The following is a 13,406-nucleotide window of genomic DNA, read 5'->3' as shown; positions in this document are numbered from 1 at the left end:
TATCATTGAGAGCATTACAGATGCCCCTCCTTTTTTCCCCATGGCCTTCCCCCCCCCCCCCCCCCCCCCCCGCCAAGGCCTTCACCACACTATTGTCTGTGTCCATGGGCTATGCATGTAAGATCTTTGGTTAATCCCTCCCCCCCCACACACACCCTCCCGGGATTCCTCATTCTGTTCCATGCTTCTCTGTGTCCGGATCTGTCTAGTTCATCCATTTATTTTGTGCATTAGATTCCACATGGAAGTGAGATCCTGTGATATTTGTCTTTCTCTGCCTGGCTTATTTCACTCAGCATAATAATCTTCTATGTGTGGCCTTTTAAAGAACATGAGACTAAACGCTCTATGCGGTCCGTAACCAGATCCGGGATGCAAGAGACTCTTCAGAAAGTATTTGTCGAATGCAGTTGAATTGAATTCATCTTTCCAAGAGAACGTGTCGTAATTGCACGATGGGAAAGAAGGTGTAATAACCTGTCGACAGTGCCAGTTTCTGAAGCAGAGCCTTAATTTTGCGCCAACGGATGAACCTGCAGCTCATTCATAAATCTGAAAACGTTCCCCTGGGACAGGGTAGCATCAAAACCAGGAGCTGTGGGAGCAGAAACAAGGCTTGTGTACCAGGGGGACTGGCCAGTGTCCCTCCAGGACGTGGGAGACGGCCCCCCCGACAGACACTGACATGCAGTGTGGGAAACCTTCATCTGCATAGGAAGTCCACGTTCCTTTATCTCCAGGAGGTCTGTTATTCAAGCCAGAACTATTTTGAGCACACCTTTGGTTTCGGGGGCTTCCCTAATCCATAGCAGCCAGTTTTTCTCATCATTTCACCTGTGCAGGTAGTCACCATCCTCACTGTGTTTCTCCGGGGAAGAAAATCGGGTGGGAATGCCATTTACATACAAGCTCGCAGGGCATTCTGCGTGACTTGTCAGCAGTCCTATGATAACGTATTGGCATCTCATCACTGTTTCATTCAATTATTTCCATGCCGGGAGGGACGGAGGGTGAGATACATGTTCTTTCCAGCCCCCCACTTCCTCTCCGCGTCTGCGGGGTTTCTTACTTGCGCCGTCGTCTGCTTTTTCCCCCAATAACTGTTTTTCCCTTCAGAATGTTGTCCGCTTACTTTCATTTCTTCCCGTCAGTCTGGGACATGAAACAGGCTTCCCTCGTACACATGCGAATTAGGAAGTTGTTTGCCTTTGCTCCACTCAAAGAAAAACCGCCCCTTGTCCCGGCCCAGCCCAGGAGGCAGCAGGACTGGCCGGCTGATGCGTTTCAGCACTGGCTCCCACCGCGGAGGCCCATGAGGGACCAGGAACTCGGCGTGCCCGCCCCCTGCCTTCCAGCCAGACGCGGGGGGCAAAGGGGGGTTCCCAACTAAAAACCAGTGGGGTTGGTTTTACCACCGACCGGGGTGCCCAGGCCACGTGCTGGGTCCAGGGCCTCTCTCGCTCCCCTTGTGGCACTAAAGGTCTCACATTTCCCCCCTCAGCAATCTATGGGGTGCACTTCTCAACAGCCTTGGCTACAAGATGCAGCTTTTGGGTTTTGTTTTGTTTTTTAATGTTTTTTGCTTCTCTGGTCTGTCTCATCTTTCCACACTGCTTCACTGAGCCCGGGACCTGGGGCCAATCATTAGCCTCCCAGCGCTGCTGTAATCAATGACATGGAACAGCACCCACTTGGAAGGAATTTTTGCTTGGAGTACAGTTGACCCATGGCTCACGCGGGGGATGGGGGTGGGAGGGGAGGGAGGGGGACGCAGATCCCCCCGCAGAGTCGAAAATCTGCCATAGCCTTTTACTCTCCCAACGCTTAACCCCTGACAGCCCGCTGTTGACCGGAAGCCTAGTGGGTAACGTAAAAGATGGGTTAACACGTATCTGTATGGTATACGTCGTACATACGGTATTCTTACAGTAGAGTAGGCTAGAGCAAAGAAACAAAATGTGTCCCTGAGCAAGTCCGAAGGAAGAGAAGGCACGTTACGGCATTGATTAGAAACGGCCCGCATGTCAGTGGGCTGCGCAGTGGGGCGGTGCTGTTCGAGGGCGGCCGATCCGAGTGGCACCGAGGCCCTCGGATGGAGCTCCCGCAGGGCGGGTGACGGGGCCGCGGGGAAACGCGTTTGCTCCCTTCGCTCCTCGGGCTGGAAACAGCATCGGGCACCAGGAGGCGTCCCGCAATCCCCGGGGAGCCATCCACGAGTGTTGGCGCCCCTTCCCCGGAGCAGCCTTCGTGGCGCAGTTCCGTCGATGGGCCCCCAAGGCAGCTGGCTGACAGTTCTGCCTGGGATTCCAGAATTTCAGTTTCTGCCGGCGCAGCATTTTGTGTTATATCTTACCTGACGTAGCCAAATGCCGGCAGGTGGATCCGTGGCATCATTTTCTGAGCCAGTGAGAAATCATTGCAAGGCAGGGGAAGGGAACAAGAAACAGCCAGAGTTTTAGCGGCTACCTTCTTCATAACACTCCCAAAATTGTACCATCGTTAAGACATCTTTGACCAGAGGGGAAGGAAAAGAGTTTTTCACCACTTGCAACGTTAATTTTTTTTTTAATATATTTTATTGATTTTTTACAGAGAGGAAGGGAGAGGGATAGAGAGTTAGAAACATCGATGAGAGAGAAACATCGATCAGCTGCCTCCTGCACACCCCCCACTGGGGACGTGCCCACAACCAAGGTACATGCCCTTGACCGGAATCGAACCCGGGACCCTTCAGTCCGCAGACTGACGCTCTATCCACTGAGCCAAACCGGTTTTGGCGCAACGTTAATCTTTTAAAAGCTCTGTTCCATGCCCGTTTCCAGGGGTCATTGCCCAAGAGCACATGTTCCAAACGTTAGGAAAAACAAGACTGTGCTTGGCCGTCCTGTGAAAACCCATTTCTCCGGGAAGTTCACGTTGTAAAGGTGGACAAACATCAGAGAATTTTTCAGCTCCACTTCTTCTCCAGAGTTTTAGGAACCAAATGAAGATTTCTCGTTGGATTGTTTCTTCTTTATAATCTTCGGCATTAAGGCCAGGAACCCAGTGATCTTGAGCATGTTTTGAAGGCTCTGTAATTCTCTTTATAATTCTCATCCTACATGCTGTAATTTGTGTAAGGAGAGCGGTGCAGGCTTGTAACGATGTGTAATTTAGAAGGCTTGTGTAGAGCGACCCCTTATCAGAGGGCTTAAAATGGGAACCTGGGGTCAGGACCTCTGCCCGCGAGCACCCACATGCGGACAGCAAGCCCACTTCTGAACCCTGAGCCCACCCCGCCCGCCTCCCACCACCAGCGGATTTTTATATCCCGTATTTGCCGTAGACCAGTAGAAACCAAGAGAAACGTTATTTTTTTAAAAATCTTTATTGTTGAAAGTTTTACATAGGTTCCCGTTTTCCCCCATTAAACTCCTCCAGCCCGCTCTCGTCCCTCCCCCTCTCGCTTCCCCCCCTCCCCACTCCAGGCCTCACCACCCCATTGTCTGTGTCTGTGGGTGATGCATATGTGCAGACAAGCTCATTGGTGGATCTCTCCCCCCCCCACCCTCTTCTGCCTTCCCTCTGAGGGTCAGCAGTCTGTCCGTGGGTGATGCGTATGTGCAGACAAGCTCATTGGTGGATCCCTCCCCCCCCCCACCCTCTTCTGCCTTCCCTCTGAGGGTCAGCAGTCTGTCCGTGGGTGATGCATATGTGCAGACAAGCTCATTGGTGGAACTCTCCCCCCCCCACCCTCTTCTGCCTTCCCTCTGAGGGTCAGCAGTCTGTCCGTGGGTGATGTGTATGTGCAGACAAGCTCATTGGTGGAACTCTCCCCACCCCCCCCCCCTCTTCTGCCTTCCCTCTGAGGGTCAGCAGTCTGTCCGTGGGTGATGCGTATGTGCAGACAAGCTCATTGGTGGAACTCTCCCCCCCCCACCCTCTTCTGCCTTCCCTCTGAGGGTCAGCAGTCTGTCCGTGGGTGATGTGTATGTGCAGACAAGCTCATTGGTGGAACTCTCCCCGCCCCCCCCCCCTTCTGCCTTCCCTCTGAGGGTCAGCAGTCTGTCCCTGCTCCTGTGGCTCTGGGCCTGTTTCTGTCCATCAGTTCATTTGGTTCCTTAGATTCCACCCACGAGGGAGATGATCTTTCTCATCGCAGAGAAGCGTGTGTTTTAACGCAGCTCCCAGCTTCCTGCAGACGCCAGGGTAACTGAGGAGCGGGACACGTCCCCGTCATTCCGGTGAACTTGCTGTGGCTGCAGGTCGCGGCAGTGGCACTGAGGGTCTCGCCCACCCTCCCCACTGTGCGTTGTGGCCGTGGCGGATCATGTGACCCAAGAGGCGTTCCTTGAGTAAAGGCTGTTCTTCTGAACACCTGGCAGGAAGTGCGTTGGAGACTTTATTCAACACGTTTCTTAATGAACCCTTTCAACAATAAAGATTTAAGAAAACAAGGCCCGGCCGGTGTGGCTCAGTGGGTAGAGCGTCGGCCTGCGGACTGAAGGGTCCCGGGTTCGATTCCGGTCAAGGGCATGTACCTTGGTTGCGGGCACATCCCCAGTGGGAGGTGTGCAGGAGGCAGCTGATCGATGTTTCTGACTCTCTGTCCCTCTCCCTTCCTCTCTGTAAAAAAATCAATAAAATATATTTAAAAAACAATAAAGACTTAAGAAAACAAGGCCTGGCCGGTGTGGCTCAGTGGCTGAGCATCACCCCAGGAACCAGGAGGTCACTGTTGACTCCCAGTCAGGGCACAGGCCCAGGTCGCAGGCTCCATCCCCAGCTGGGGGCCGTGCAGCCGATCAATGATTCTTTCTCATCACTGATGTTTTTATCTCTTTCTCCCTCTCCCTTCCTCTCTGAGATCAATAAAAATATATCTTTGGAAAAAAAAAAGAACAAAGTAAACTAATAAATGAACCCTTTCTAGGGGCCGACGTGGCGATGGGGGAAAAGGCTGGGTGGGCTTCCAGGCCTCTGTAAGCCTGTTTCTGCTCTCCGGGTCAGCAGGTGCGGGGGGAGGCTCAGGCAGGAAGACAGGAGCCTGCGGGTTAACACGCTGCCCCGTGTGCGCGCCCGGAGGCGAGGCGCCCGTGGGTGGGGACGCTGTCCGTGGCCACAGGAGGCAGCTGCCCTGCCCTCCGCTGTAACGCGTGACGTCAGAATGCAGGCTCTGTTTTGCCAGACCTCCCTATTTTCAGATGAAACGTTGGCAGCTTACTGGAAAAGTGTGAACACACGGCTGGCCACTCGCACGCGTTTGTGTCTGTAACCTTCGTGGAGGGAGCTCGGTGGGACATCACGGAGGCAGGCTCTGCCCAGGTCACACAGCCGCGCCAGCGCACATGCCTGCGGGCTCCCCAGCCGCGCCACAGCGGGGCCTGGGCGGTCCCCCGAGCGGCCGGGGCATCGCCGAAGACTCGCTCACACCCAGGGTTCAGTTCCTTAGCGTCTTCGTAGTCCGGCTTCTGCTAAGGCACGTTTCATCCTCCGCGTAAAACTCCTTACCGGCTTTCATCGTGACACCCCTGGTCCGTTTCCCCCGTTTTACAAGATGCTCTGATGGGGCAGGAGGCACGGATCCACCGTTCACCCCGTTACGCCGGGCGGTTATGCAATCCGCCGTCCCCCGGGAGAACGTGCCTCCCGATGACCAGGCGTTTGCGGCTCTCCACGTCAGCCGCTCTTTACATGGTATAACATGCTACCATATCAAAGGCTTTCGCATCTGCGCCACCGCATGCCTGTGACCTGGTCTGTAAATCACGCGTGGATTCTATGAAGTTCCCGTGGACCCCGTGGGTGTCAGGTCAGGGTGTCTTCCCTCGGGTTCTGCGTGGATAACAGGAGGCGCTCGGTCCCACAAGAGGAAACGGGACCCCATGCCTTTGCCCGTGCCGTGGATTCTCCTTCCTCCCAGCCCAGATACGGCTCAAGGTTTCCCCACTCGGAGCCTGCGCTTTGCCATCTGTCAAGTTCACGTGCCGGCTGCCCTGTCCTGCTCCTCCTCCCGGGCGGCCTCTCCTCCCTCCTTCCCCGGTTGGGCGACCCTGATAGCCGTTCTCAACCTTTGGGTCGTGACCCACAGGACCCACAGGTGGAGAACCGCTGCTGTAGAGCCTAAGACAGGGGTGGGCAAACTTTTTGACTCGAGGGCCACCATGGGTTCTTAAACTGGACCGGAGGGCCGGAACAAAAGCATGGATGGAGTGTTTGTGTGAACTAATATAAATTCAAAGTAAAGGAGCGGAGGGGAGAGCAAGAGAACCGGATAGAACAGCCGGATCCGGCCCGCGGGCCGTAGTTTGCCCACGGCTGGCCTAAGACCATCGGGAAACACAGATATTTACATTATGATTCATTAACAGTAGCAAAATGACAGTTATGAAGCAGCAATGAAAATATTTTTATGGTTGGGGGTCACCACCACATGAGGAACTGTATTCAAGGGTCGCGGCATTAGGAAGGTTGAGAACCACGGCTCTAATAAAACACTCTTTATGGGTTTGTTACAACGTGTTAGTGAGCACACACTTACCAAGGGGCGGGTGTGGTGCCTGGTCCTGGAGGGTCTGAATGCCTGTGGCCTTTCTCCTTGCGTCCCTGTCTGTCCCCGGGGTGATTCCAGTCATTCCTCACATTCCTGTCTCTCCACACTCCCCCTGCGGATGCTCAGGCTGGACCGCTCTGGCACGCCGGGCAAGGGGCGCGGCTCTGCGGTCCGAGGCCTGTGGAGTCCGTCTGTCTGTCTCTGAGCCTCAGTGGCTCTGGGACCCGGGACCAGCCACTTGGGCTGTTTGAGACTCAGCCTCCTGGACTCTCGAATGGAGACAATACAACTGAATATCAGAGCGTCAAATGAGCAAACACACATAAAGCACCTACCCTCCCAAGCCGTGGATAGATCAAAGCCGCTGTCAGAGCTGCAGGCGGTTCACCTGGTTTTAGAGATGAAGCCTGCATGATACAGGCATCAGGAACTGTAAATATCGGCATTAGATGGGGGATTTCCCGTGAAGCTGGGGATGTGGCACTTCCTGTCGCTAGAATCTGGGGGTGTTAAGTCTACGGAGCATCTGCCCACACCTGAGATCCTGATGCATCTTCACAGTCGAGTCAGCTTCTTTATACTCAGGCCCCGCTGGTGGGTGTGAAAGCTGGAGGTGGTGCTGAGGGCCAGTCCTGCCCAGAGCTTCCCCACCAGCTGAGCTGGGCCTGTCCCCAAGGGGTCCAGGGGTCAGGCCGCTTTCTGAGATCCCACGGGGGCCAGAGGGTGGCCGACCTTGTCCGTGACGAGCCATGCAGCAAGGGTTGCGGGCCACATACAGTCTGTGAGGCGCGTGCGTCTGTGTTGCCGTGGTGGTAGTTTTAAAGGACCCTTTAACAATGTGAAAGCTAGTCTTAGTCAAACAGGAACTGGGTCAGACTGGGCCCACAGACCAGACCACGAAGGGACGGAGAAATAAAGCGTGGCGTTGACACCCTCGTGGCCTAATGCCTCCCTTCATTTAGGGAAAAGGGAAACATCCCTGCATCGGTTTAACACATTTTGTTTATAAACGTCCTGATAGAGAAGTAAGTTTTCCTCCGCCCCCATAGGGTCCTTGGCTGGGTCTGGAAATGAAAGGAGCGGAGAAAGATTAGCAGAAGACGAGCGTCCACATTTGTGACATTGTTTTGCGCGTGCCTGGGAGGGAGCCTTCCCAAGAGAATGAAAACCCGAAGACGTGACCAGGGCAGGAAGCTTTCAGACAAGGCAGAGGGGCTGGGCCAGGGGTGGGCAAACTTTTTGACTCGAGGGCCACAATGGGTTCTTAAACTGGACCGGAGGGCCGGAACAAAAGCATGGATGGAGTGTTTGTGTGAACTAATATAAATTCAAAGTAAAGGAGCGGAGAGGAGAGCAAGAGAACCGGATAGAACAGCCGGATCCGGCCCGCGGGCCGTAGTTTGCCCACGGCTGGGCTGGGCTGTCTGCAGGAAGTGGTTGGAATTGACTAGGAAGATACATGGGAGAAGCCACGAGGAAGGTCAGGGACTACATTCCCCTGGTGCTAAGCTTGTCCTCTCTCCTCCTGGTCCAAGCAGGGGACCCTCCATGTGGGAGTTTTAGGGACACTCCTGTTTCCAGGGAAATCGGGGGATAGGGGAGAAGGCCACAGTGACCTTCCGGTTTCTGTCGTTTTATGAAATTCCTCCAACTTAACATACGCAATGCGCGGAGGTGCCCTGTTTGAGGGCACTGTGTCCCAAGCCCCGTCACTGTTTCCTCGTCGCCTTTGCTGCAGCTAGATTTCCCAGTGAGTTTGTAGGGGGGGCCTCGCGTCACCACCCTTTCCCCTCGGGAACCGATGAGGAGCCGTGGGGGCCTGGTGGAGCTGAGGCTGTGGGATGAGAAACGCAGAGGCAGAGCATGGGAGAGAGATATTTCATCGCAGCCTGAGCGTCTCCCGGTGGCCAGGCCGCCGCTATGTTACACGCACTCACGCCCATGCATCCCGGGTGCGTGTTTCCGCACAAACGCTGTCCGTGGCCATCGTCACGCCCCCTGCCCGGCGTTGGCCTTGTCTCCGCAGGACTACGACCTGAGCCAGCTGCAGCAGCCCGACACCGTGGAGCCGGACGCCACCAAGCCCGTGGGCATCCGACGGCTGGACGAGAGGCCCATTCACGCCGAGCCCCAGTACCCCGTGCGCTCCGCGGCCCCGCACCCCGGGGACATCGGGGATTTCATCAACGAGGTACGGACACGCCCTTTCTCTCTAAGAGCCTTTGTTTTGTGCTGATGGTTGGTTCTAGGGAGACCCCGATGGCTTGGGATGTTTTCCTTCAGCTTATCTGCTGGGGAAGCAAACACGTCTTCAGTAACATAAACTAGATGGAGGTGCTTGATCCGCCCAAACGAGATCTGCCAGTTACTGCCTGCCTTTGTAAATGCTGTCATTCATAGGGTGTTCCAGAGAAATCTGTGCACGTGCTCCGGGTAATTACAAGGGCAGTGCTGATTGAAACACATTTCATTTTCGAAAACAGGGCTCTCTGCTGTTACAGCGTGTACATTTTGGGGGAGCACCCTGTATGTTGTCAGTATAGGCTATTTCCTGAGATTATAAGCAATCAGTAGGCTAACAATATTAAAAAGCGTATTCTAATTTCGTCTATTAGACTGATGCAGGCCATAATAGTTCACTTTCATTTTCCTCACTTTGCACCCTTTAAATCCACAAATGGTGAGAATCCGGTGCCTCCCAGTGACCAGAGAGTTCCATCAAATGGGATCAGCAGGAAGAACAGCGGAGTTAAATGTTATGGAAGTGATTTAAACGCTTGTCCAGTTGAGGAGTTTTAAGAGCGTCTGGAAGAGGCAGCTAATTCTCTGTTGAATGTAACAGATATGATTTCCACTGTCAGAACCCTTCGGGCATTCTTGTAGGTCATTACTGACCAGGAGTTCGGCCACATTTCTTGCTCCAGTTTTGAACGAACGTGACGTGTGCCGCTTCGTTTGATCATGTCTGTCGCTGGCTGCAGTCCTCCTCCTCTGGAATGTTTACTGTGAGTGTAGGAGCGGTACCTGCTGACACTGACTGTGACTATACGGCAGGACGTGGTCTCCAGCCACATGGTCCCGCTCATATGTCCAAGACGAGGGCCGGTCCTCGTGTGCTTCAAAGGGGAGTGCATTCGTGGTATGTGCCCCCTGCAGTCATGAGCTGGTGCGTTATTTCCTCCTTAACAGAGTCGTATATTACATTTTCTCCTCCGGCCACCTGGGGTGTTGAGATGCACTTACGGTTTGAAAAAAAAAGAAGTTTTGAAGCACATTTAGAATATTTATCTGTCTTTGCAAGTCTGTATGACTGTCCGTTTCTGAAGTGCATGCTGCTTTCTGAGCGTATGTGTCGGCGCCTGCAAAGAGGTGGCACGTTGCTTTGCAGTAGACCCACAACTAGGGGAACCGGCAACTCCTTCGTCCACAAAAGGCCGCCCTCGCCTTCCCCGGGGGTTGGCCTGCCGGCCTGGTTAGGGGACGCTCAGAGGCCTCCATCCCACTCAGGCCTCCTGTCCTCTAGGACTGCTGGCACGAGGTTCCCTCTGCCCCCCCTCGGAGCCCCCCTCGGTCGGTCGGGGGGTGGGGGGAGGTGCACATCCCTGGGTGGGGGGGCGGGGCCTGGTCTTGGGCCACATGGGTTTGCTGAGTAGGCGAATGGTTGAAAGGATCACTCCCCAAATGACTACTGAAGCGAAGACATTGAATATGATTATAAGATAGAAAATGTGCACGGGGAAGGGAAAGCAAAGAATATAAACCAGAGAAGGCCTCCATTTGACCCAGGAAGAACGTCCAAGTCGGTGACGGTGTCAGAACCACACGGTAGAGGGTCCAGGGATGTGATAGTCGGGTCTGTGGGGAAAGCAGAGTAGGGACCTGTCAACAGGCCTAAGTCAGAAATAACACTCGGACACCCCAGCACCCCAGCACACCGTGTCTCCCTTCCATCGGAGACACTCGTCAGGACGCGCTCCGTACCTTGCTGTAGCCGGACAGACAGAGAGAAATCCAGGCCACGACTGTAAATGGCTGAAATGGCCAGGAAGAGCTGGAGCACATTTGATAAATGCCTTTAAAATGTCAACAGCTCTCTTTATCCCGGGTCTTACTTGATTTGGCAGCCAGGGCCCCAAAGGAAGACTAATTCAGCGGTGATTAGAATTGGGGCGTTTTTATCGCTGTGAGGAACGGGTAAGCTCAGGAGGACATTTTACAGTTTGTTTGTTGTTTGTTTACGTAATGAATGAACGTTGCCTCAGCTCTCAAGAACGATCCCATGTCCAGTCTGGTAGGCAAAGGAAAACAAATCACACGATTTTTAATTTCAGCTACGGCATTTCATTCTGTTTTTGAGGTTTTTAAACATGACCTCCAGGGGCTGATAAGGGGAAACGCATTTATTTCACCTCAGCCCAGCAGTGGGTGTTCGCACACCTTCAATAATTTTACTAATCCATGTGTTTCTTTATCTCAGAAGCACAAAAACCAGGGCCGTCCTTCTGTGAAAAGACCGGCGTTCGATTGTCACCATTTAAAAACATACGGAAGGTGCTTTTAGAATGACTTGCTAAAAGCCGTGAACGTTGGAAACTTGCTTTTGTGCCTACGGGTTAAATTCAATCCATTCTCTTTAAAATATCTCTGCCCACTCTTACAGGGGTTGGGCGTTTGGGTTCAAATCCAGGTGCCTCGCCGAACAGCTCTGTTACCTTGTACAAGGTCAAGATCCTTGGTGTAAGCTGTTGGATTTCCAGTCTGCTGGCTATAAATGAGGATAATGATAGGACTTCCCTTTAAGATGGCAGTGAGGCTGACATGAGATAACCCACGTGCAAGGGCTTGGTATGTGCCTGTCAAATAAGAAATTCCCTTAGTTATTACCAGTATTATATCATTATTATTGCAAATTACCTTTCGACTGTCTTCTAATTATAAAGAGAACACATAAAAACCTCCCCTTTTTGAAAAATCGCTTTAAGTAAAAATGAAATTCCCAGGAAGGGCCTCAGTGATGCTGGTGATGCTAAGTACAGAACCCCGCTGTATCGTGAGCGTGGTGGACCCCTAGGTCCCATGTGTATTACACGCCGGTGCTCGCTTCTGCTGAAAGGAGCAATAAGTATGCACACGGCGCCGAGGTCACAAGCCCAGGACAGGGCACCAGTTCCCTCCTCGCGCCCTCTGGACACCAGGCTCTGGGCGCAGGTCATGGCACGAATATAGACAGCCCCGCGGAGAAGGGTGCCATCCAGGACAACCGACACGTGGCAGGAGAAGCTCGGGGGACAAAAGAGACCCCAGGAATGACTCCCAGTCACAGCGGGGGGACGGCCGTGCAGAAGTGACATTTTACCAGGCTTCGAAGGATGGGTGGGGGAATGGATGGGTGGGTGTTCATCAGATGAAAAAATATCTCAAACAAAGGGACTCACATTTCCGCCCCCAGGAAGCGAGGAACAAACCCGCAGTCTGCAGGCCCGGGAGCACCGGGCGGGGAGCCGGCGGGGAGGGGGTTTGGTGGCGAAATCAGCTGTGGGTGCCGGAGCGAAGCAGACAAGGTGGTGACCCGTCTGGGTTCACCGAGGCCCCTCTGAGACCTTACCCTCCGGGTCCCCCAGACATCAGGCCTATGCGGAAGGACCTCAGTTTTTCCCACGTCTGCAAACTCCGTTGGCTACTTAAACTTTGTAATCAGTTTTGACTTAATTTTTTATTAAAGGGGATTATTTTAAGGGCTCCCGCACTGATTAAAAATCGTCTCGCATGTCCCCAGGGAAACCCTCCTGTCTTTGGTAAAGAACGGCCGTAGGTGAGGGAGAGCAGTCGGGGTTGGGCCAGGGAGAGGGACATCCAGTAAAATCGGAGAGAGAAGCCAGTGGGAGCAGGGACAGTCCAGGGAGCAGGAGAGAGGCTTGTGCTGTCGCCAGGGAGGAGGCGATGGGGGCCTGAACCCAGGCAGCGGCAGAGAGAGGAGGCGGGGAAGCAGCCGACCTCTGTCCTCCGGCCTCCCGCCCGCGGCTCCTTCACTGGGGAATGTGGGTCTGTCTGGTCCCTGTGAAGGCACCGCACAGGATCGAAGCCTGTAGATACCCGCTCAGCAAGACCGCAGCCCCCACTCAGCTCTCCATCTCTCAGGGGCACCTGGGACTACGGAAAATAGGCAGTTCAGCCGGCCGGTGTGGCTCAGGGGTTTGACTCCTGGTCAGGGCACATGCCCGGGTTGGGGGCTCGATGCTCAGGGTAGGGCGTGCAGAGGCAGCCCATCGATGAGTCTCTCTCATCATTGATGTTCCTATCCCTCTCTCCCTCTCCCTTCCTCTCTGAAATCAATACAAATATATTAAAAAGAAGAAGAAGAAATGTGTCTCGATTTGAATAAATAAGTGCAAAAAAAAGATGCATTTTTTGGCTAATGCTCTCTAAGGCTACAATTGCTAACAACTTCAAAGTGCTGTTGACTTGGACCAGTGGTCGGCAAACGCATTCGTCCACAGAGCCAAACATCAACAGGACAGCGATTGAAATTTCTTTGGAGAGCCACATTTTTTAAACTTACAACTTCTTCCAACGCCACTTCTTCAACATAGACTCGCCCAGGCCGTGGTATTTTGTGAAAGAGCCACACTCCAGGGGCCCAAGAGCCGCCTGTGGCTCGTGAGCCGCAGTTTGCCGACCACGGACTGAGACTAACAAAGCCTTACTCCTTTCTCACATCACATGGTACCTGGGCCTGCAGTGGCCCAGGCCCTGGTGTCTCCTGCACCTGAGGAGGGGGAAGGGAAACTGCCCTGGGACAGCCCCCTCCCCCCCCCCCCCCCCCCCCCGCCGGCTGAGGAGCCAGGAGCGAGGAGCAGGGAGGGGAGGCCAGCGG

At 53.9% G+C, this 13,406-nt stretch overlaps 1 protein-coding gene across 1 annotated transcript in view; it reads left to right on the top strand.

Moving 5' to 3' along the window:
* CDH2 (cadherin 2) overlaps window positions 1–13,406 on the top strand; it is a 235,702-nt gene that overhangs the window by 220,040 nt on the left and 2,256 nt on the right. Inside the window, exon 15 of the mRNA XM_080685267.1 lies at window positions 8,559–8,723. Coding sequence (XP_080541393.1) covers window positions 8,559–8,723 — 165 coding nt within the window. The remainder of the gene's footprint in view (window positions 1–8,558; window positions 8,724–13,406) is intronic.

The sequence above is a fragment of the Plecotus auritus genome (assembly GCF_963455305.1).
Source record: "Plecotus auritus genome assembly, chromosome: 8".
In the NCBI taxonomy this organism is placed as follows: Eukaryota; Metazoa; Chordata; class Mammalia; order Chiroptera; family Vespertilionidae; genus Plecotus; species Plecotus auritus.
Note: the sequence above shows the minus strand (reverse complement) of the source record. Positions and strands in the feature narration are given on the sequence as shown.